Below are 25,618 nucleotides of genomic sequence, written 5' to 3' on the forward strand. Positions count from 1 at the left end.
TTAATATAATCTTAATACCAGAACTTCAGCAGATGATAGGAGCTAGGGAAATCTCCAGTCGGATTTCACCTATGAATATAGATGCAAAAACTCTACGTAAAATATTACCAAACAAAATAGATCATGATCAAGTTAGGTCTATTCAGGAATGCATGGTCGATTTAACATTAGAAAATCAATGAGCATACTTTTACTGCATTAATAGATCTGCAAGGCTAACTAGGGAGTCTTAGGTACAACTAAATATTCAGACTCTTTTTTTTGTTTGTTTGTTTGTTTGAGAAAGAGTCTCACTCTGTTGTCCTGGCTAGAGTGCCTTGGCGTCAGCCTAGATCACAGCAACCTCAAACTCCTGGGCTCAAGCGATCCTCCTGCCTCAGCCTCCTGAGTAGCTGGAACTACAGGCATGTGCCACCATGCCTGCCTATATATATATATATATATATATATATATAGTTTAAATAGTTGTTCAGCTAATTTCTTTCCCTATTATTTTAGTAGAGACGGGGTCTTGCTCTTGCTCAGGCTGGTCTCGAACTCCTGAGCTCAAAGGATCCACCTGCCTCGGCCTCCCAGAGTGCTAGGATTATAGGCGTGAGGCACCACACCCAGCCAATATTCAGACTCTTAAGAATGCCACAGACCTTTCTCGGTACCAATATCCTCAGAAGTACCGACCAGAACTTAACAGTTGGACAGTATCAGACTTTCTTCTTTTGTGGGAGTCTTTGTAGCAGTCTGGCAGAAATTTACACACTCATCCATTAGCTGTTTTCTTTGGCCTCCCAAGATGATGTCTCAGATGCAAGGAGAAAAGATTCATGTCAGGTGAATGTTCGTAGGTGTAGACACCTCAGCTTAAAGATCACATCTCCACAATACCTAACAACTCCATAAGCATAGTTTCCAGACTCTGCAGAGATGAAAAGCCTAGTTTTGAGAGTTATACACTTAAAAAAGCTCAAAGCTATGGTTCCTACATCAGGCATTCATAATTCAATTATAGTTCCTCCCAATCCAGATGCAATTTACTAATTAGGGCTCATTTTTACTGTAAGCAGTTTGCCTAGCAACATAGTTGACACACTGCATTATCAGATTACTAGGTAACCTAGAGTTAAACAAAGGTCAAATTCTTCACAGAATGGAGAAATGTTCTGTTAAGCCTTCTTCACAACAGATTCAAAGCAGAAAAATCATTTGATCTTAATAATGCATAGAAAGCATTTGATCTAATTCAACATTTATTCATGACAAAACATAAACCCTGAGCAAACTACGAATAGAAAAGAATGTCCTTAAGTTAACAAGAAAATCTGCAGCAAACTTCATATGTAATGGTGAAATACTGAAAGCATTTCTTTTAAGATCAGTAGTAAAACAAGAATGCCTGAAATCATTTCTATTAGAAATTGTACTGAAGGATTAGTAAGGCAAGAAAATGAAATATAATATATAAGGATTGGAAAGGAAGAAATAAGACTACTATAACACAAAGATGATGTGATTATCCAACTAGAAAACCCAAGGTAAACTGCAGGCAAGTGATTAGAATTAATAAAAAGTTTCACACATTTATCTCTTAGATGTACAAATAAGCACTAGCTTAAGGACAAAATGTTGAATATTGTTTTTTCTTTTATAATTAAGAGTCTTGAATTATGGACCCCACATACTAACAGCCTCCTTTTAACACAGGATCTATGGATATACAACTATAGGAGTATACACAGATGTACAGAATTGGGTGTTCCAATTGAGCAGCTCTGGGATATACATAAAAATTGGTTCTAGGGGACTTTAAAATTATTAGTAAAAATTCTAATTTTTACCTTTTTTGTCATTTGCTTCTTCCTCTTAAAAACAAAGTCAGCATGGCATGATGGCTGGCACCTATAACCTCAGCTACTCAGGAAGCTGAGGCAGGATCCCGAGAGTTCAAGGCTGCAGTGACTATGATAGCATCACTGCACTCCAGCCTGGGCAAAAGAACAGTACCTTATTTGCAAAATAAATAAATAAATAAAATAACATAAATTGGGCTTTAAAAGGCTAATATTTGATTCAATATAAATTTGAAACATTATCTTTTCCTTGAAGGATGTCCCTATAGAATTCTGATACTAAGATTGGGTTACATTTAAACAGTAAGATGGACCTTTTAAATACAGAAACCTATTAAGAAAATTACAAGTAAGACTTCATACACCTGATTAATTCTTCTCACAAACAAAAACTGAAATTAACAGTAACATAATGCAATTAACAGCCTCCTGGATGAAGAGTTAAAAGACTTGGATTCTCATTCACAGTGTAGCATTAGGAGAACTTTTTAGTTTACTTACCTGTAAAATCAGAAAGTTGAACTGAATCCTTTCTGAGATCCCTTATGGTCTTAAATTGTTTCTAGACCCTTGATTGGATCTAGACATTGATTAGGATAGAAAGTGACACCGAAAATGAAATTAACCAGTCTATTCTAAACACTTTGGTCCCTCCTTGGCCTGGCTTATTACTTTCTGAGGCTAACTCCTGCTTTCCTATGTATGTTTACGCCATGCTGTCCATCCTCTCCCTGTAAATCTTGCTCATCTTGCTGGTCTTTGCTTGATGATAGTTATAAAATTAAAAATCTTTAATAAACTAGTCATTTAGAAAAGAAGGGACTAGACATCTTAAGTTCTGTTTGCTGACCAAGATAAACCTACAATGAGAAATTAATTCAAAAAAGCAAAGCTCTCTGATATATCTTAACTGACACAAATAATAAATTGAGTTTAGGATTTCAAGTTAAGCATTATATAACCTTGGACAAATTAATTAGAATGTCCGTTTTCCCACCTATTAATTTGGAAGTTGAAGTAGATAATCTAAGTTTTCTCCCAATCCAATTTGAGGAAATAGGATCTAGAGTACACAATTATTACATGAGTATCTGATTAGATGTCATTTCTAGAATATTTACACTAATAGATAATGGTTAAATTTTAATTAAAAAAATTTGTGCCATTTAACATTAACACTATACTTAGGCTGAGGATACAGAAGAGAATAAGAGAAGAACTGCTCCCTACTGTACTTAGTCTAGTTTTACAGCTTTTAAAAAGAAAGAAAGACTGCAGTCCCAGCTACTTGGAGAGGCTGAAGCTTGGAGAGGCTGATTGCTTGAGGTCAGGAGTTTGAGACTGTAGTTCAAAATTCACTGTGATGGTACTTGTGAATAGCCATTGTACTCCATCCGGCCTGGGCAACACAGTGAGATCCCAGCTCTAAAAAAAAAAAAAAGAGAGAGAGAGAGAGAGAAAGAAAGGAAACATTTGTTTTTAAAACAAATATTATAGGAAATATGGTGATTGCTATTTTCACTGAAATATAAAATGGGGGAAATGAGTTTTAAAATATGAAGCTGAATTATCTCACAGTATTAATTCAATTTCTAAATGAGTTATTGAGGCAGTTTGTGTTTTCCTCCTCAAAATTCTTTTAAAATAGCACCTGCCCATTTTAAATATGTTTAAATAAGAATAATTTTGCCTAAGTTGAAGGGTAGATTAAATAACCTTTCTAAATGGGGAGAGAGAGAATCCTCCAGATTGCTGATAGCAGGATGAAGAAAATGGAGCTTACTTGTTATTTATCTGATTGGCTAGGATGGTTATTTTTTAAAACATACATTGACCTTCTACACATATATGCTGTTTTGCCTTTTACATTAGTATGATTTAATTTGCATCAGAAATGGTGTCTCTTAAAAATGGTTATTTTTAAAGCATATAAGTAGCACATACAGTTTTTCCTAATTTATGTGCTGCATATCTAAAATATTTATTTCAATCTGGGGGTAGGTGCACAAAAGAAAAAACAATGTGAAATTATGAAATGAAGAGAAACACTGTAATGGGAAATTCTTGTAAGTATATCCTCCAGAAACACAGCATGTTTACAGATGGGGCAGTGATGCCAGAAGGCCAACAGATTAACTTAAAAATGAGAAATTCAGAGCAGCCATTATCCTTCCTAATATTAATATTTTCTTAGTGTAATTAGGACTAATTAGACCCAGTTGGTTTATTCTCCATGGTAGTTTATAAATAAAACAAAAGTTTTAAATAGTCTAAGAAAAGAAAATTTCCTTTATTACGTAGAGGAGCGACAAGTACTTACTAGCAATAAGATCAAGAACATTTCCAGTTTTATCATTTTCCAAGAAAGACTGTCAATGATTAGTAGTTGGTTATGTGTGTCCATCAAACGATTAATAATAACAACCTATAGGAATAATATTAATCTTCTTTTTTTTTTTTTTTTTAGACAGAGTCTTGCTCTGTTGCCTGGACTAGAGTGCAATGTTGCAAGGCTAGCTCACAGCAACCTCAAACTACTGGGCTCATGCAATCCTCCTGCCTCAGCCTCCCTAGTAGCTGGAACTACAAGCATGCACCACCATGCCTGGCTAATTTTATATATATATTTTTTTAGTTGTCCAGCTAATTTCCTTTTTTTAGTAGAGATGGGGTCCCACTCTTGCTCAGGCTGGTCTAGAACTCCTGACCTTGCGCGATCCTCCTACCTCGGTCTCCCAGAGTGCTAGGATTATAGGCGTGAGCCACTGCGCCTGGCCAATATTAAGCTTTGAAATCTGAACACATAACTAAATGATCAAACACATTTATATTTATTGGGATAGCCCGGGAGGTAGAATTTCAACCTACTTGTGTAGTTATTAAAATATAATGCTATTAGTTGTGAGGGGTCGAGACATTGCATACCTGCAAGGCCCACACCCCAGTGAAGCTGGAACTAACATCCAGTTTCTGGAAACTGTTGCTTGCTTGCCATGGAAACCGTTGCTTGCTTGCTTGTTTGCGCCAACTTTGCATTGTTCGAACCCCTGTATAGTGGGGCTATCAGCCAACCAATCATGTTAAAGGTCAATGCATGATCCACGCGTGATCAGCCACTGCATAGCTTATGCACCATAGGGATAAAAGGCACGCTGCAACCCCGGTCGGGGTCCTTGCCTACCAGAGTGACCACTGCGTTGGTGCTCAAGGCTTGGACCCTGGCTAGCCAGAAAATAAACTCCTCTTGAGTGTTTGTATCCTCCGTGTCTCTGTCTCTCTGTTGGGTGGGGTGGTGAGAGGTAGTCAACTCCCAACATAGTCTGGGCTTGGTGGCTCATGCCTGTAATCCTAGCACTCTGGGAGTCTGAGGTGGGAGGATCACTTGAGCTCAGAAGTTTGACACCAGCCTGAGCAAGAGCAAGACCTAAAAAAAAAAAAAAAAGAAAGATTAATTAGCCTTGTGCAGTAGCACATGCCTGCAGTCCCAGCTACTCAGAAGGCTGAGGCAGGAGGATGGCCTGAGCCTAGGAGTTGGAGGTTGCAGTGAGCTATGATGATGCCACTGCACTCTACCCAGGGCATCAGAATGAGACTCTGTCTCAAATAATAATAATAGTAACACTATAAATCTATACAACATTGCTGGGGGAAATCAAAGACCTAAATAAATGGAGAGATACATCATGTTGATGGACTGTAAGACAATATTATTAAGATGTCACTTCTTCCCAGTTGGTCTCTAGATTGTACACAATTGCAATCAAAATCCCAACAGGGTTTTTTTTTCAGAAATTGATAAGCAGATTCCAAAATTTTTATGAAAATTGAAAACTTAAATAGCAAAAATAATTTTGAAAAGTAATACAAAGTTCTTCACTTTGGCATTTCTTACTGTACTTCTCCCCACCGTGTGTGTTAGTGATGGGCTACCAACTTCCATATTTAAGCACTGTTTTCTTTTGGAGCAGTAATGAATTTTAAGATTCCACTGTTAATTTCTTATTTATTTTAGTATGTTGTAGCATTATATATTTGTCAGGTTTATTAAAACATAATTTCCATACATTAACATTTACTTTTTAAATTTGATACAGTTTGATTAGTTGTGCAGTCAATTCTCTCCTCCAACAAGACCCAGGTAATCAATGATCTAATTTCAGTTCCTCTAGTTTTGTATTTTAGATGGTTATATAAATGGAATCAGACAGTGTATAACATTTTGTGACTGGCTTCTTTCCCTTACTTTTAAGATTCATCCACATTATTGCATTTATCAGTATTTTGTTCTTGTAGTGGCTTTATAATGTGTCAACATGGCTAGGCCTAATTATGTTTCCCCAAAATTTCTTGCATGTATTCTTTTAGTTATAAGAGACATTTTAGTGTGAGATTTGGAGGGTAGAAGTGAAGCAGCAGTCATTTCATTCTTTTTCCAGGCCCTTTGGTAGCTCGCACATGTTGTAACTTACCTGCTGGCTCACTTTGTTGATGTGGGACGGCTGTGAGGCTTATAGTTGTTCCACCTTTCCTTGGATCCTCCTTCAGCTTCTGATTCCTAAGCCAAGTATGTGTATAGCAACACACTTGCAAAAAAGGAAAGTGTTAAAGGGCAACACTTCTTCCATAGGATACTACATCATAATGTTGGAGACATGAGAAGTGACATATGAGACTCAGACTGTCTTCATGGGTTCTAGCTTGTCCTTGCTCTCTCCTACTTTACATCCATCTTTCCTTCTCACCTGCCTACTATAGACTTCCAGCTCTAGCATTAGATGCAAAAACAACAGCCTCACAGAAACTATTTACCAACTCCAGCAATTGTATAATATCAAATTCCTCTAAACAAATCAATATACACACACATACACATGTGCCTGCAAAATCCTAGTATCTCTGTTTCTCTGATTGAACTGATACAATTCCTTTTTATTGCTGAGATTTCCATGGTATGGATGTATAATTTGTTAATCCATTCACTAGTTAATGGTCATTTAGTTGTTTTCAGGTTCCCCATGAATAAAGCTTCTATAAATATTCACATACAGGTCTTTGTGTGGACATATTATTTCAAAAATATGGCACAGTAGTCCCCTCTTATTCACCAGGGATATGTTCCAAGTGAGTGGAAGCCTAAAACCACAAATAGTACCAAGCCCAATTGCCATCAATGGGAACATGTTTCTGCTCTTACCTTCCAACCACAAACATAATGCCTTTTTCATCTTAATACATCAACTGCCATGTGAGTTGTATTTACTTCATGCTAGTTTTGAGCCCAGGGCCTCATGAAGCATATGTAACTCACACGTCTCTTTCACCTTGGAAGCTGCGTGGTACTCATGCTGCCATGCCGTAGCATACATGTTATGTGATGGGTGGCCCCTGGCCAAACCCTGCAGTTGGTTCGTGAAAATCTTACTTGTTGATGTTCTTATTGTTACAATTAACATTGACAATTCAATTGCACAGAAAACAATAAAAAATAACAAAATTTTCATTAAATTAGAAAGGATCATTTTGTTTTTCAAGTTTTTATTCTATTTTCATAATAAAACACCATGGCTCCAAGGGAAAAAATTTTTTTTCTGGTGTGGTAGTCAATATGGTAACTAAGCACTTATCACACATTATGGCTGTAACTTTTTTTTTTTTTTTTTTTTTTTTTTTTTTTTTTTTTTTTAGACAGAGTCTCACTTTGTTGTCCAGGCTAGAGTGAGTGCCGTGGCGTCAGCCTAGCTCACAGCAACCTCAAACTCCTGGGCTCAAGCAATCCTCCTGCCTCAGCCTCCCGAGTAGCTGGGACTACAGGCATGCGCCACCATGCCCGGCTAATTTTTTATATATATATATCAGTTGGCCAATTAATTTCTTTCTATTTATAGTAGAGACGGGGTCTCGCTCTTGCTCAGGCTGGTTTTGAACTCCTGACCTTGAGCAATCCGCCCGCCTCGGCCTCCCAAGAGCTAGGATTACAGGCGTGAGCCACAGCGCCCGGCCATGGCTGTAACTTTTACAGTCCGTGGTGGGACAAGAAAAACTAGCACAAATTTTTTTTTTGTCTTTTTCACAATTTCACTTAGAAGATTCGTTCTTACTATAGATTTTAGCAACCTCAACATGTGAGTGTTTTCTTTCCTTATTAAGTCAAGAACTTTCACCTTTTCACATAAAGGAAGCACTTTATAGCTTCTCTTTGGCATACCTGAATTGACACTGTCACTACTCTTGCACTTTGGAGCCATTATAAAGTAAAATAAGGGTTACTTTAACACTTCGATACCATGGGTAACAAAAACCACAGAAAGCAAAACTGCAAATAAGAGGGGGGACTACTGTACATCTCAATTTTTAAAAGTATATGGTAATACAATGGACAGACTCTATGTCAATTTATAATCTAATGTCAAGTTTTATTCACCTTTTTTCTTACAATATGCCATCACTCAAAATGTACCTCATAAATAACTCATGCATACATTAGATACTCTATAAATATTTTGATTTAATAATAGGTATTTTTTTAGAATTACTAAAAATCTTGATGTAAAATCCCAATTGGGAACTGCATAATCCCATTGTAGACAAAATATATAACTTTACAATAAACATTTTTATAAGAATTTACCCCAAAGAGGGAACACTTAAAATTTGGAATTTAAAAAAACAAAAGTAAAAAGCAAGATGAAAATAACGCTAACATATTTAGGCAATGATCCCTGGATCTGTGGTGCCTTATAGACCAAGGGCTACCTGCACCCTGTGGCCTTAAGACCATCTGACATTCAGTTAAGAAGGTAATTATATACCGAATATCCTCTTAACTGGAAATGCTGCAAGAATATATAAGCAATAGCCTGTCAAAAAAATTTAGCTACATCTCTTATGTGAACACAGAGAAAAATTAAATATATATTTTGGTCTCCCATTTAAAAAATCAGTGTTTTTCATCTTAAGCAACAAGAATGATCCACAAACAAGCATGAAGTCACTTTTATAGAAGATATGTTAAATTCTGTGGAAAATACCTTGGGAAATAAGCTCAAGAACCTTATTCTAAATATAAGACAAATCTTTGCATTAAAGAGTCTTATAACTTTTACAAAAACAAAGAGGCTGTAACTACACATGATAAAAAGTATCTTCTATCTTATAACTATAAATATACAATCCAACTTGAAAAAATGTATAGCACTACTATGATAAAGAAAAATTAAAACCAACCGTCTAGAGAAGTAGCTATGCAAATTTATAAATGTAATCAAATACTCTATAGCTAAGAAATAAAAAACATCCACTGACTACATTTTTCAAAAACTATATAATTCCATAAAAATTTAAATACATGGACTATGTCAATACGTGGAAATGTATATATAAAATATTAAGTGAAAAAAACAAAATTAAAAATATAAAGTGATTATAACCATGTTAAAGTAAATATATTACAATAACAAAAACTGAAGTGAATTAAATTGATAGGGTGATAAATAGATTCAAATATTCATTAGGGTTTTTTCTTTGCTACTTAAAATTAACAAAATTAAAAAATTGGCTATATTTTAGATAAAACTACACTCCTAAACAATAAATACTGAACTATATGTGAACTCCTAAAACAGAGATTTTTAAAACCATGACCTCTATATCTCAAGTGTATACTATGGAAGGAGACCAGCCCAGATTTGCTGATCTTCATTTTACAAAACCTCCTGGGCAATGTGTACATTTATAACGACCCTCTTAAACATAACAAGAAGAAATTTAAAAGCACTGTCCAAAAAAGAAAACCAAGCAGCATGCTAACAAAATCTATCTACTTAATCTGTTTTGCTCCTGCAAAAAGCCACTAACAGAAGGTTTTAAAAAACTAATTCTATATACATACTTTATATAACATATATTTATCCCATAAATATTTTAAAGAATGGCTTTTACATAATTCTTTATTTCAATATGTATCTCATTAATTTAACTGTAAGTTATGCAAGTACAGTCTTTCAGATACATTATTGAAAATTATTTTCTACATGATTTAGAAAATGGTTAATTTCTTGAATAAAACATAGCATATTTAGAAGTCCGAAAGCCAAGTAAATCCCTTATTTCATTTCGGAATTTTGACAGATCTTGGCGTAGTTCATTTAGATTTTCCACAGTTGCCTGATCTGTACTTTGCATCTTCTGTCTCATGGAAGTCAAGTAACGATGCACTAAGCAGCACATCACTTTTTGGTAATTTTCATCTCTCTTTTGTTTCAAATTTCTCCATTCCTTCAAAACAAATAATAATATAATACTAATGATATGCAGAAACAAACTTAAATGAGGTGGATTTTTAAAAATATTCACAGATGCATACACATGCTTTATCAGACTATAGTTTTGCTACTATATGGTATGAAATAATATTCAACACTTGCTTAAAACAAATATAGCTTGCATATTTGTTTTATTTACTCACCTTTATGCTTATCTTGATTTAAAACAATATTCTTAGGAACTTCAATTTATGGCAGGGATTGACAGACTACAACCCACAGGCAAAATATGGCCCATTTTCTGTTTTTTACAGCCTGTGAGCTATGAATCATTTTTGCACATGAACATTTGTCATCAATTTGATGGCAGGGAACACTAATTTTGAGCCCTAATTAAGTGAAATTTTATTGTCCCCCACAAAGAATTCCATTCTGTTTGCTAGTAGACTTGTATTACAAAAAGTTATTATTTGATTATTGTTATATTTTGAATTTTGTCAATAAAAGTTCGGTGGAAATTTGTTTTCTCTCTTGTTATATCACTGCTTACATAATTTCTGTCTTGGCTTGAAAAGTGTAAAATATTTACCATCTGGCCTTTAACAGAAAAAATTTCCCAACCCTTTGTTTAGAGCAATATGTATTGAATTAAATGAGGCAGACTTTAAAAAAAATAAAAACTATTCGTCTTGAATAATTTTGAAGAATCAGTAAAATAGGAACTGATGATAGTAGTCATTCTTTTACCAATAATGACAGAATAGGTATTCTAATTATATCCTATGTTTTAAAACTATGAGATGAGATTTCATATATTGGAAGAATTTGAAAACTACAAAAACTCAGTATTATCACTCTCAATAAGTATTTATTAAATCCTTACTTTATATTAGATGTTGTGCCATGCTTTAAGGATACAGCAGCAAAAAAATTCAGACACAGCCCTTAAGGAACTTGCATACTTAGGGTTTAAGAAACATCTCAGATTAGAAACTGTTAAAACTTATATGGTATAATTTAAGCTTCTAATTTCTTACCTTTAAACTGTTTTGCCGTTTGACTTTGCCTTTTGATGTATGAGAACAAATCCACTTACTGAGGCTACTAATCATATAGCAGATAGTCTTTGGTGAAGGAATGATGTTGAAAGGTGGGGGTAATGTACATTTGTCCTCAAAGTAGCTAAGCCACAACTTTGCTCGAGCAAACTTCCACTCTTTGTCTTCATGATTCTGTAAGAGGCAAATTGAAAAGCAATGTAGAATATGAACACACACACACACACACACACACACACACACACACACACACACACACGGGAAGGGGATGTTTTTCCACACCTTGAAGATAAAAATTTAGTCCAGGATTTGCTATTATTATATATTATTTATATTTTAAAAACCTATATTTAATTTTTAAATGATACTATTTTTCAATGCTTATAATCTTTGCTTATAATCTTAGCTATTACATATTATTATCTGAAGAGAATATAAAATTAAAAAAAAATGAACTTACTGCTATCAACTGAAAACTTTTATGAAGCATTGCTACCAGCAGCTTGGTAAGCACGATCACAACCACAACATTGTATGTACCAACAATAACGGCTCCAACAAAGGACTGCAATTCTTCTCCATAGCTAAATCTTGTAACAAAGATCGCCACATGTGCTAAAGAGAAAATATACCAGAACAAAGCAAAGCAAGTGCCAATGAACCTGTAAAGACAATTACATTTTTGTTTAAAAGGCAATTAAAGAAATTAATCAGCAAAAATGAATAATTCATTTATATGAAAATTACATAAGTGAAACATTGATAATCCTTGAACAATACCTTATAAAATAAATGAGGTTGATTTCTGCAATACAGATATGCCTCACTTTAAATAAAGAAATAGATCCAAAGGAAGACAAATTATTCCTAACTGTTTAACCCCTTGCCACCTTTCTATCTATCGGATTCTGTTAATATTTAATTAGATCTTGCTACTCCTCTGCTCAACACCTTGAAATGACTTTCAGTCTTAATAACCCCAAGTCCTAACCAAGCTAACAAAGTCCTACATGATCCCCATTACCTTTCTGACCTCATTTCCTACAATTTTCCCTCTGATTCACCACATTCCATCCATACTGGCCACCTGGTTTTTCCTTGAACTTGCCAGTCATGCTCTAGCCTCTGAGCATTTGCCTTTGCTGTTCCCCCTATCTCTAAATGCTCTTCCTCCAGATACCTTCTTCATGGCTGCTTCTTTACCAGCTTTAGATCTTTAGGTTAATGTCATTTCTTCTAGGACACTCCCTAGTCCCTTATCTAAAAGCGTTCCTTCTTACTCATAAATACATATAATACTCCTTAGGCTAAACTTTGTTTTAGCCCTTATCATTGTGTGACATACTATACAGTTATCTTTTTATTGCCTCACTACTATCACCTCACTACAATGTAAGCTCCACAAGGGTAGTTTTGTTCACTAATACTTTATTTACTCAGCACTTAGAACATAAATGAATACATACTCATTAATCTTATTATTATTATTTTTTTTTGAGACAAGGTCCCACTCTGTTGCCTGGGCTAGAATGCAGTGGTATGATAGCTCACTATAACTTCGAACTCCTGGGATCAAGCAATCTTCCCACTCAGCCTCCTGGGTAGCTGGGATTACAGGTGTGCAACACCATGCTCAACTAATTTTTTTTAATTTTTTGTAGAGACAGAGTCTTGCTATGTTGCCCAGGCTGGTCTCAAACTCCTAGCATCAAGCAATCCTCTCGCCTCAGCCACCCAAAGCACTGGTATTACAGGAGTGAGCCACTGTGTGCAACCAGTCTTAAAATAAGATGACACACAAAGAAACTAAAGAATAGTTGATACAAAATAAGACCACGACAAATGTGTAATTCCAAACCCCTTTCTCCATTAGTGTATTTAAAACTAAGGGGAAGTATCTTGTCTACTTCATACCTGGTTGTTAAATTTCTTATGATACATTAGAGAAAAAAATTGTTCATTAAATTCTAATGATTCTCACTTCTAATGACCTCTTAAAAAGTGTTGAAAATGGGACACAGTATTTTTGGTTGTAACAATGACTGAGAACTGCTACTGACATTTAATACTTGAGGTGCAGATATGCTAAATATCATGTGATATATGGTACTGACAAAGAATTGCCCAAAATGCTAAGAGGACAGGAAATGCCAAGAATTCTTTTGCTAAGATAGACTGCAGTAAGGGAAGACAATATAATAACTTGGACCTACTATTTAAGATTCTATATGTAAAGATGACTACAGTGACTCATGAAAATTAAGTATTTATTAAAGTTTGTGAGCATTAAAAGGGAATTTCTTGGCTGGGTGCAGTGGCTCACACCTGTAATCCTACCACTCTGGGAGGCTGAGGTGGGAGGACTACTTGAGCTCAGGGGTTTGAGATCAGCCTGAGCAAGAACCAGACCCCATCTCTACTAAAAATAGAAAAATTAGCCAGGCATTGTGGCATGTGCCTGTAGTCCCAGCTACGGAGAAGGCTGAGGCAGGAGGATTGCTTGAGTCCAGGAATTTGAGGTTGCAGTAAACTGATGATGTCAGTGCATTCTTCCTGGGGTGACAGAGTAAGACTCCACACCTCCCCTCCCCAACAAAAAGGAATTTCTTAAAGAAAATTGAAGTTCCATTTTTTTTTTTTTTTTTTTTATGCAGAGTCTCATTCTGTTGCCCCAGCCAGAGTGCTGTGGTGTCAGCCTAGCTCATAGCAACCTCAAACTCCTGGGCTCAAGCAATCCTTCTGCTTCAGCCTCCCGTGAGTAGCTAGGAGTACAGGCATGTGCCACCATGCCCAGCTGATTTTTTTCTATGTATTTTTAGTTGGCAAATTAATTTCATTCTATTTTTAGTAGAGACAGCATCTCACTCTTGCTCAGGCTGGTTTCGAACCCCTGATCTTGAGCGATCCATCCGCCTTGGCCTCTCAGAGTGCTAGGATTACAGGCTTGAGCCATGACGAACGGCCTGAAGTTCCGTTTCTATAGGTACTAATTCATATAGAACATGGTAGAAAGAGAGAAATATATTTACTAAAATATTTAAAAGACACTCACGAATGGAAGGTATCATTGCTTTGCTGTTCACAGAAGATGCCTACACAGTCCTTCTGTTCTTTTGGAGTATAGCCTTTATCATACAGTTGTGTCAGTCCAATTGTGAAAGAAAACAAAACAAGAAGGAACATCCCAAGAAATTTTCCAAAATCTTGTAACATCTGTCCCATTGAAATCTGTGAAATATATTACATAGGTGTTCATTAAAATTAACAGAAAAACAAAATATTAAATATTAAATGACCCAGCAATAAAAGGAAGACAAACTTGTGATCCACAGGCCACCCCTTTTATTCTATCTGGTTGAGAGACTTCAGCATTTTGAAAACACCAAAAATCCAGCTACCTAACAAAAAGCCAATTTAATCATGCCAACACTGTGGGTGTTGGATGGTACATTCCTTAAATCTGGATGAGGTCTGCAGATGACATTATTGCTATGGAGGTAGAGGAAGAGACAAGGAAGTTTGAGAAAAGGCCTAATTTGCAAGATATAAAAGGAAAATGCCTTGCTCAAACCTAAAGGGAAATAAATGCTTATACTTACACAGTTTCTTAAAATTTACAAATACAAAATCATTATGACACAAAGTATTTCATCTGATTTTTGCAACCAATTCTAAACCAATTCCTAAAGGACAGTATTTCCTCCTCCAGGACTGCCCTAATCTCTTTTGCCAAGGTCATCAATTTTTTTTCACTTTGGGTCCATTTTAAGAAAATATTATGTCTCCAAGCCAAATGACAGTGTCCAGTATTAATAATGAGTATCTTTTGTAATTTAGACATGTATAGTACATATGAAAGCTTCATTCAAGCCTAATTTCATCTCCTTCATACTCCTTCAAAATCTGTGGATTCGGCACTTTTCATAAATTCTTGGTTTTTAAACTGGCAAATAAATTTGGGAAATAATGTGATTGTACTTTTTTGATCCAGTAATTCTATTCCTAGAAATTTAACCAATAGATAAGAACTACACAAAGATACACACGTATATATAAGATTTTCACTGCAGCACTGTTAGAGGTAGCAAAAAATCAGAACATCTTAAATATTGTTTTTTTAAAAAATGAAGTACATGTACAAGTACTGACATAGAAAGATGTCTGTAATACTTGAAGTCAGAAAAGCAGGTATAGAACAGCATATATGAGGGCTGTCCAGAAAGTATCCAGACATTGTATCCATGGCTGGATGCTTTCCAGACAGCCTTTGTATAATAGCTCCCATTTCTATTTAAGGATAGATAAGATATATATTTTTATATAGATATGGTTTAATATGTATAGGAAATTTCTGGAAGTTTACACCAGAAATTATTAACAATGCTTATCTATGGGAGGTAGGACTAAAAGTATAGAAGACAGATCTTTTCACTTTATATCCCTTTGAATTTTCTTTACTGTATGCATTTACTACTTTTAAGACACAAAAATCAGTGTTTAAAAACAACCCTCCCTCAAATTTCACCAGGTCAAATTTATATAATTAATTAAATCCAACTTCAAGTAAAATTCTGAATTAACCCAAGCCTGCCAACATAGTATATGCCCATTTTAAATGATATAAAATGGTAGCCACAGGCAAGTGGCCTAGCTCTTCTAGTCCACTTAAGTGAGCCAGCTAATTAAGCAGAAGAGGTGTTTTAAAATTTTTAGGAACACCAGAAGGTAGTAACCCAGACTCTGCAATAGTGGAGAGGTCCAACATGCCTGACTTGCACATCAGGCTATGTGGAACTTTTCCTTAGGCTTCCCTACTTGGTCTTCTTGCAAAATTCTAACAGAGGAAGCAGGAAGAGTTTAGAATCAGAAAGCTCAAATTATGTGAGAAAAAGAAGAAATATATTTCCCTCTTAACAATGACAGCTTTATTGGGTCACCTTGGAAAAGAAAATCATTGATTCTGAGTGCTTAGAACAAAGCCATACATTCTAATAGAGAACTTAATAACTTATGGTAGTAAGAATATAGTAACTGCCTTTGATAATTACAGAAAAGATAACCTTTGAAGAAAGTTTGGACACTTTGAGCTTATGGTAAATAAGGTTTCTAATAGTGACCGTGTATGATATAATTTTAGTTTTAAAAACTTAGTCAAAGTAGAAGCTTTAATTTAACATAACTAAGTCTTAAAGAATAAGTATTATCAATTTTAATATCAAGTCAGCAAGACTGAATGAGAACACCACAAACTTTATGACTTATTTTTTAAAAGCATGACATTAGTTCTTATGTAAAATGGAAGAACTAAAAGTAGTAGTACAGTGGATCTCACTGAGGTAAACATTGGTTTGATGACACTAAACACATTTTCATGTGAAAGGCAAACATTAAAAACAATAAATTTATTTTATACTGGGAAAAATTATAAGGTTTATGTATTTGTAAAAGTAATAATCATACTTTATCATATATTTACTTATTTAAAACACCTTGGCAGTTGTACTTGAGAAATATGAAAATTCATGAAATGAAAAGAAGGTAATTAAAATATCGATACTGAAATTTACACAGGAGTTAATACTACACAGAGAAAAAAATCTTTCTTGATAATCAGAAAAGAGGAAATTACAGCAAACTACTAAGTTAGCAGAAGTTAAAAGACAGCACCAAATACTACTAATGCGGTAAAACAGTATTTTTTATACTGCTTGTGTGACAGAAAATCAACACACTCTACTGTAAAGAAATAAAAATACTGAGGTGTTATAAGGACCATATCTTTTGATCTGTTAATACTATTTTTGGAGACTTATCCTTAGAAAATAATTTCACACAGGCAAAATGTCTTATACATTGAGTACTATGTAGAACAACAAAAATAACCTAAATGCCTAATAGAGGAAAAGTTGATATCATCAGGCTCTTTAAATTATAAAAGTTGTTGACAAAAGGAAGCAATAATAATGACAACTTCTAGTCATTCTCCTTCCAAATATTCCTCCAAAATAAAGCCATAATTATCTGTCTAAAAGTTCTATCTACTCAAGCTACCCATGCTCAAAAACCTCCTTTGCATGTGTGATAATATTAAAATTCCTACAACAGAGACTGTCCAGGCTTTTTCAGCTTCATTGCCCCAACTCCAATCCAATGCTTCAGTGATAAAGAACATTATGTTTTCTTCTAAGAATGCCATGCTTCATGACTCCATACTTCTGCATATTACTCTTGCTTTCTTCTTTGCCAGGCAAGCCTCTTATTCCTTCAAGGCTCAGATCAAATACCACCACTTCTAACCCTTTGCACTCACTTCCTTTTTTCTCGATTCCTTTATTCTACTCAGGATTTAATTTTTTAAATATCCCAGATTTTACAAAGCGATGCAGTAGAATAAAAAACTGGAGTTTCTTTTCATACAAACTTATTTATTTGGATTTTTTTAAATTTCAAATTATTGATACATTCAAAGAATAATTTTAATCTCTATAATTTTTGCTAACCATGTTGAGTCACACTATAATCTGAGTGCAAAGGGCTAGGAACCTTCCTGACTTTCTCCAGGTACTCCCTCACTCATGCTCCCAAAGAAAGTTTGTTATTTCTAAAATAGTATTTTTCACTAATATTGATATTTGTCTTCTCTAGCAATCTTTAAGGACAGGTACCATGTCTTAGTAAGCTCCAGAGCCTGGCACATTAATTAAAATGTTGAATATATTACCACCTTTTATATGCCTTTTATCTAATTCTTTGCTGTTTTCCAAGAGCTATCACATATTTTTTTTTACCTACCCTGTAGGGTGGGAAAGGCTAGCATTGTCTCCATTTCTCCAACTGATCAAATGGAAGCTCAGAGAGATTTAGAAAATTGCTCAGGATAACAAAACTAATAGATGGCAGAGGTGGGAATTGAATTCTTGCTTCTAACTTGTTGCAAGTGCTTTTTAAAAACATCATTTTTGTGGCTTTATCTTAGCTCTCTCATTATAAATTTGGGTCTAGGTCCAATTAGTAGGGATTGAGCTCTCATATAATACTTCCCAACACACCAGGGATTGCTGAATTAATATATGAATGAATTGTTAATTACATCTTTTAACTTCATTAATTAACACCAAGTCCTGGTTCTAACACTGTGTGAGCTGGGCCTTAGTTTACTGATCTATAAAAGGGACATGGGGGATAGTCAAATGCTGCATCAGACTCACTTACATGCCATTTGCCCAAATTTAACCCATTTTTTTTTTATTTTAACATACCAAACATCTGCTTCATTAACCCATTTTTTTTTTAAACAAAGTCTCACTCTGTTACTCAGGTGGGAGTGTAATGGCACAATTTTAGCTCACTGCAGCCTCTAATTCCTGAGCTCAAGTGATCCTCCTGCCTCACCCTCCTGAATAGCAAGGACTATAGGTGCCTGCCACCATGCCCAACCATTTTTTAAAAAATTTTTTGTACAGAAGAGGGTCTCACTATTTTGTCCAGACTGGTCTCAAACTCCCAGCCTCAAGAGATCCTCCTGCCTTGGCCTCTGCAAGTGCTGGGATTACAAGCATGAGCCATTGCACCCAGCCAACTCAATCTAGTTAGTCAGTATCTCTGAGAATCTAGGTTTAGCATGCTCCCCAGGTGATTCTGAAGCCCCACCAGTTTGGGAACCTCTGGACTAAATGACTTCTATTTCCCTCTAGCTCTAATATACCCCCAAATGCAAAGCACCTGAAATTCCTCTTTACTTATTAGAAACAGCATCAACGTGCCATTTATATTATACAGGCTACTAAATCAAAGCTGATAACTATCCAGTAAAATCAAATAATTCACTAGGAATAAAGTATTTACTCATGTCTCAAGCAGTACATTAACCTTCCAAGTTTTCTTATATTATTTTTCAAGTCTGCCATAGTTAACTGACTATAAAAGGAATGGAAAAAGGGATCTAAGCATTTATGTAAAGCCTACCATGTGTCAGGTACGTGGGTATACACTGAACCATTTAATACTCACACCAAGAGACAAAGAAATTAAGGCTCAGAGAGACTAATGAACAGTAAATGATGGAGCAAGATTTTGAACCAAGCTGTCAGAACCCAAGGGGGTGTTCACCTCTTTATAATATTAGTAATTCTAATAATTAGACCAAGCAGAAAAGCAAGACATCTCGATAAAGGCACTTTCAATTACCATAAATGTTGAGGCCTAAGAATACATGCATAAGATACTTCCTTAGTCTGATTTGCTCATCACCACCACCCAAGAACTAATCCTTGCCTGAAACTTCTGCTTTGGGGATCCTGCTCAGGAAACCACAATCAACTAATGTGGGGCCTTTGGTTAAATGGTCTAGAACCACATTATATGCCTAGATATCCCTAGGAAAGAAACATTTCTACCTCTGGGAAAGAAATGCACCTCTTATCCTAAATGAAGTAGGGAGGGAAGAAATTTGTGGGAATACATGGGATTAATGCTTAAGAAAATTCCCAAATAATCTCTTTCCCTTCTTCATAAAATAAAGTCCTTTTTTTTTCTACTTAGATTCTCTTAGTGGAAAAAAAAAGCCCTCTTAGATTTCTACTTAGAGGTCTGAAAGTGTGAGGTCAAAAAAGAGGCTGAAGGAGTACATTTGTTGCTCTTGTGAGGACTGGTTATCACTGCAATGAAGAAGAAATAATGATACTCTGTAGTGGGAAGAGGAGAAAAGAAAGAGGAAAGGGTCAAAGCTTCAAGATGACAGACAAAAGACACCACCACCCACAGCACCTCTGTAAGAAGGAAAAATTTTAGATGAAAGAGAAAAAACAGACAGACAAACATAGATTGGATGAGGGTCTCAAGGAAGGGTACCTGAACCTACAGAGTGTTTGTCCACAGGAAGAAGTTGCAGAGCAGAACTAGAAGGAGAAAGGCATCATTGGGGATTAAGCCCAGAGAGGCTCAGAAATCAGCGAGAAGGGTAGGTAGATTGGCTGCCATCCCCCTCCATCACATCTTGGACTGTTGGTGGGCTCCAGAGCTGCTGGAGAGACCTTTTGCTAAAGCAAGAGATTGCTGCCGCCAGCAAGCAGTGAGCTTCTTGTGGACAGGGCACCAGGCTCTCACTCCCCACCCTAGTGCCTCCCCCACTACAGATCTGAGCCAGATAGCAGGTGCCATATTGCTTCTTTACCCAATGGGCACCTTTGCCCTCCCCAGAGGGTCTCAACCCCTCAGTGTGCTCATCCCTACACAGACATTTCCCAACTCTGGTACAGACTACAAGAGGCACAGGGGTCCAGTGGGTCCTGGGTGATCTGCATGACGCCCGGTCCCTGTCATTCTGAGCAGACTGCCTCCCAGGGAGAGGGATGGAGACAACCAGAGGGTGGACTTTCCTCCATCTAAACTCTTTATTGCCTCTCCCCCACATGCGCTGCTGAGAGAGACAATTCAGCCACCACAGGGAGGCTTCCACAGGGAACGGGGCTTGAACCTTTCCTTTGAGGGTCCTGCAGCAGACTGAGGGATGCTCAGACTGTGAGCTCCCCACCTACTGGCCCTCCCTGGTGCTGCTTGCCTGGTGACTCCAATAGAGCAGGACACACCCCAAGGTGGAGGACATTAAATCAGCTTGAGCAGCCCGTGAGAGACACTTGGGACCAGTATCCTTCTCCCTGGCATGGACAGGGTTTGATTTCCAGGGCCTGGAAGAAAGACCCAAAAGCCAGATCCTGTACACCCAGGTCTCCATTGCATCACCTGGGGGCACAGACAGGTATTTGTGAATTAGTCTTGTAAGGTGTGGGTACTTACAGGAGAGATCAGGGGTGAAAATAAAGAGTGGGTCCTAGCGATATGGGGTACCCCTAATCTCATAGGAGGAAAGCACTTCTAGCTCAGGCTCGGATCCTGGGAAGGGAACCTCTCAGCCCACATCACAGTTTTGGGGAGCTCAGCTGGCTTGAGATCCTGCCTGCTGGCAGAGGTCCAGGAGAAACTGCAGACTAGAGGAGGGTGGAAAGCAATGAGGCCTGCTCCACACTGTGGGTCTCAGACTACTCTACTTCCACACACAGACTTTTTGGTTGAGTAAAGCCAATTCAGTCCCTCCCTAGCAGTTTTTCCCAGAGGGAGGGAACAGACCTTTGACCCCTGCTCAAAGCATTTGTAGAGCTTCAGGGCAGGTTCACCTAACTAACCTCAGCACAGCCTTACTGCCTCATCTGCCCCTGCTCAAGTAGAGAACAAGAATACACCTAGAAGTTCCAGGGCCCCACTCATCACCTGGGGCAGTAGAGTGCTTCTCTTGAGGAACTAGAGCTGGTCAAAGGACCCCAAAACAATACTGTAGCTTGTTCCTGCCAGCAAGCACCACCTACAGACAGGGAGGTCAATTTGCATGCCCTTTTGCTGTATTTACTGACTTATCATACAGGGTGTTCTCCATTCTCACCCACAAGTACCACTTACTGGCTCAGAGATTAAACTGAGCAGGTCAAAATCTAAACAAAAGAAAATCCAAAAGTAGGAAGCAACAGGTGCACCAGATGAGAAGGCAACAGCAAAAGAACTCCAGAAGTATGAAGAATCAAAGCAAAAGGACACTCCCCAAAAGGAACACAAGCTCTCTAACCATGGATACCAACCAAAATCAGAACATTGAAATGAAAGATAAAGAATTTTGAACATGGATTATAAGGAAGCTCAATGAAAAGCAAGATAAAACGGAAACCCAACACAAGGAAACCACAAAAAGAATGTAGGAAATAAATAAAGAATTCACTGAAGAAATTAAAATATTACAGAAAAATCAAACAGAACTTCTAAAAATGAAAAATTCATTTAATGAATTACAAAAGACAGTGGAAAGCATTAAGGATAGGTTAGGTCAAGCAGAAGAAAGAATCTCAGAGCTTGAAGACACTACCTTTCAATTCAACAAGTCAGTCGCAGAGATAGAGAAATAAGAGAAAAGACAAAGCCTACAAGAAATATGGGATTATGTGAAGAGGCCCAACATAAGAATCACAGGCATCCCTGAGGGTGAAGAAGAAAATAAACAAGGGTTGGATAATGTATTTGAAGGAATAATTGAGGAAAATTTCCCTGGCCTTGCTAGAAATCTAGATATCCAGGTACAAAAAGCTCAAAGGACTCCTGGGAGATTCATCACAAAGAGGAAAACACCATGATACACAGTCATCAGACTGGCCAAAATAAGCACAAAACAGACCCTCCTACGAACCATAAGGCAAAAGCAGCAGGTAACGTACAAAGTAAAACCCATAAGACTAACTGCAGATTTCTCAACTGAGACCTTACAAGCTAGAAGGGAAAAGAGCCCCATTCTCAGCCTTTTCAAACAGAATAATGCCCAACCTAAAATTCTGTATCCTGCAAAATTAAGTTTCATATATGAGGAGGAAACAGTCTTTCTCAGATAAGCAAATACTTAGGGAATTTGTCAAAACAAGACCTGTCCTGCAGCAAGTACACAGAACTGTGTTACACACAAATCAGCACAATAGATACTCACCAAGGTAAAATAATCCAAAAGCTAAAGGTCAAAGGTGACATAATACAATGGCTCAAGACATAAAACAAAGCAACAAAGTTCTACTCAACACTGAAGAGACCTATAGGCTGGCCAGAGGGATAAATATACACAAGCCAAGTCTACTGTCTTCGGGAAACACATCTAACCCATAAGGACTCATTCAGACTCAAGATGAAGGGATGGAAAACAATATTCCATGCAAATGGAAACCAAAAGAAAGCTGGCATAGCAGTTCTCAGGTGAGATAACTTCAAATCAAGAAAAGTAATGAAAGACAAAGATTGTCACTATATAACAGTAGAGGGAATAACTCCACAGTAAGATAGAACAATTCTAAATATTTACACACCTAACATAGGTGTACCCATATTCATAAAGCAAATCCTACCCAATCTAAAAAAAATGATAAACAACAGCACTATAATAGCGGGGAACTTCTACAAACCACTGACAGAAAAGGACAGATCTTCTAAACAGAAAATAAATAAAGAAACAATGGATTTAAGCAGAATTCTAGAACAAATGGGCCTAATGGACATTTACAGAATGTTATACCCCAAAACCACTGAATATACATTCTTCTCATCAGCTAATAGGATTTTCTCTAAAATTGACCACATCCTAGGCCATGAAACATGTCTCAACAAATTAAAAATATTAAACTTATACCATGAATCTCCTTAGACCTCAGTGGAATAAAACTAGTAATCAACTCCAACAGAAACACTCATCTTGCCACAAAGTCATGGAAACTAAACAACCTACTGCTAAATGACTGTTGGGTCAAGGAAGAAATTAAAATGGAAATAAAAGATCTTTTGAAACAAATTATAAAGAGGACATAAGTTATCAAAATCTGTAGGAGAAGCTAAAGAAGTCCTGAGAGGAAAATTCATAGCCTAAATGCCTACATCCAAAAGATAGAGTGACCACAAATTAACAATCCAATGAATCAACTCAAAGGACTGGCAAAAAAAAAAAAAAAAAAAAAAAGCAAACCAAGCCCAAACCCAACAGAAGAAAAGAAACAACCAAGATCAGAGGTAAACTAAATGAAATCAATAACAAGGGAATTATATGAAAGATGAATGAAACAAAAACCTGGTTCTTTGAAAAGATAAACAAAATTGACATGCCTCTTGCTAGACTAACCAGAAGCAGAAAAGAAAGACTATAATAAACTCAATCAGGAATGTAAAAGGAGAAATTACAACTGATACCACAGAAATACAAAATATCATCTCTGAATAGTATAAAAATCTCTATTCACATAAACTTGAAAACATGGAGAAAACAGGTAAATTCCTAGAAACACATAGTCTCCCTAGGCTCAATCAGGAAGAAACAGAACTCCTCAATAGACCAATATGAAGCATTGAGTTGAAGCGATAAAAAAAATTGTCCTGCCGGGCGTGGTGGCTCACGCCTGTAATCCTAGCACTTTGGGAGGCCGAGGCGGGCGGATTGCTCAAGGTCAGGAGTTCGAAACCAGCCTGAGTGAGACCCCGTCTCTACCAAAAATAGAAATAAATTAATTGACCAACTAAAAATATATATACAAAAAATTAGCTGGGCATGGTGGCGCATGCCTGTAGTCCCAGCTACTTGGGAGGCTGAGGCAGTAGGATCGCTGAGCCCCGGAGATTGAGGTTGCTGTGAGCCAGGCTGACGCCATGGCACTCACTCTAGCCTGGGCAACAAAGTGAGACTCTGTCTCAAAAAAAAAAAAAAAATTGTCCTAAAAAAAAATTCTTGGACCAGATGGTTTCACACTCAAATTCTACCAGACCTACAAAGAAGAACTGGAGCCTATCCTGCAGAAATTATTCCACACTATAAAGACGGAAGGAATTCTCCCCAACACATTTTACGAAGCCATCACCACCTTGCTCCCCAAACCAGGAAAGAACTCAACAACAACAAAAAAGAAAACTACAGAACAATATCTCTTATGAATATAGATGCAAAACTATATGCTAAGTTTTGCATCTATAGATGCAAAACATTATGCTAAGTAAAATCTTAGCAAATGGAATTTAGGTACTAATTGATAAACACTTATGTACACACATGGAAGTAACATTCATTGGGTATTGGGCAGGTCGAAGGGGGGAGGGGAAATGCATATGTTCACACCTAATCAGTGGGGTGTGTACTGTGGGGGGGAAGGGCATGCTTGTAGCTCTGATTCAGGCAGTGCAAAGGCAATATATATAACTAGTATATATATATCCCTGTAATATTCTGAAATAATAAAAAAAAAAAAGAAAGAAGAAGGGAAAGTAGACCCATCTGACCTCATTGCTGGTGTTTCACCATGGCTGGTGTTAAGAGTATATCAATAAAGGATGACAATCATTGTTTTCTCTTTAAATAGATCTTGGACTTGACGGTTACTTGAGCAATGGGACTAAAACTTCTTGAAGGGCTACTTTCTCTGAAAGCCTGCCTCTCTCTCTCATCTATCTTCCTTGATCCATTCCACCCCAGACTTTAACTGACAAATTCAGTCAGAACCATCTTACTACTTGGTATGGGTAACTGCCATCAAAATATAGGCATACATCATTTTATTGTGCTTCACTTTATTGTGCTCCACAGATAATCAGATTTTTTACAAATTGAAGGTTTGTGGCAACCCTGGTAGAGCAACTCTATCAGTGCCATTTTTCCAATAGTATATGCTCTAGATAGGTAGGAATCAGGTACCCAAACAGCAGCGTTTTGGAGCAGGAGGAGCCTTCAATATTACATCTTTTCTATCAAGTCACAAACACAGAGAAAGGAAGCATGTTGGACATGAAAGTGGGTCCTACCCTGTAACCAAGTGAGAAAAAACAGGTAAAGTGCTATGTGGTCATGGCTTGTCCTTTCTGTCTAATCATCCAACTATCTGTGCTAAAGGTTGTTTAATTA

The 25,618-nt window shown here is 36.7% G+C and overlaps 1 protein-coding gene across 3 annotated transcripts in view; it reads right to left on the reverse strand.

Annotated features, from left to right (window-relative positions):
• Positions 1–7,486: 7,486 nt before the first annotated feature.
• Positions 7,487–25,618, reverse strand: part of TRPC1 (transient receptor potential cation channel subfamily C member 1) — a 74,169-nt gene continuing 56,037 nt past the window's right edge. For all 3 annotated transcript variants that reach the window (XM_012762382.2, XM_076004913.1, XM_012762383.2), the window contains 4 exons: positions 14,216–14,391; positions 11,624–11,825; positions 11,143–11,337; positions 7,487–10,118 (listed from right to left, as the gene is read on the reverse strand). In XM_012762382.2, the coding sequence (XP_012617836.1) occupies positions 9,891–10,118; positions 11,143–11,337; positions 11,624–11,825; positions 14,216–14,391 (801 nt within the window). In that variant the 3' untranslated portion in view covers positions 7,487–9,890. The remainder of the gene's footprint in view (positions 10,119–11,142; positions 11,338–11,623; positions 11,826–14,215; positions 14,392–25,618) is intronic.

The sequence above is a fragment of the Microcebus murinus genome, chromosome 1 (genome assembly GCF_040939455.1).
Source record: "Microcebus murinus isolate Inina chromosome 1, M.murinus_Inina_mat1.0, whole genome shotgun sequence".
In the NCBI taxonomy this organism is placed as follows: domain Eukaryota; kingdom Metazoa; phylum Chordata; class Mammalia; order Primates; family Cheirogaleidae; genus Microcebus; species Microcebus murinus.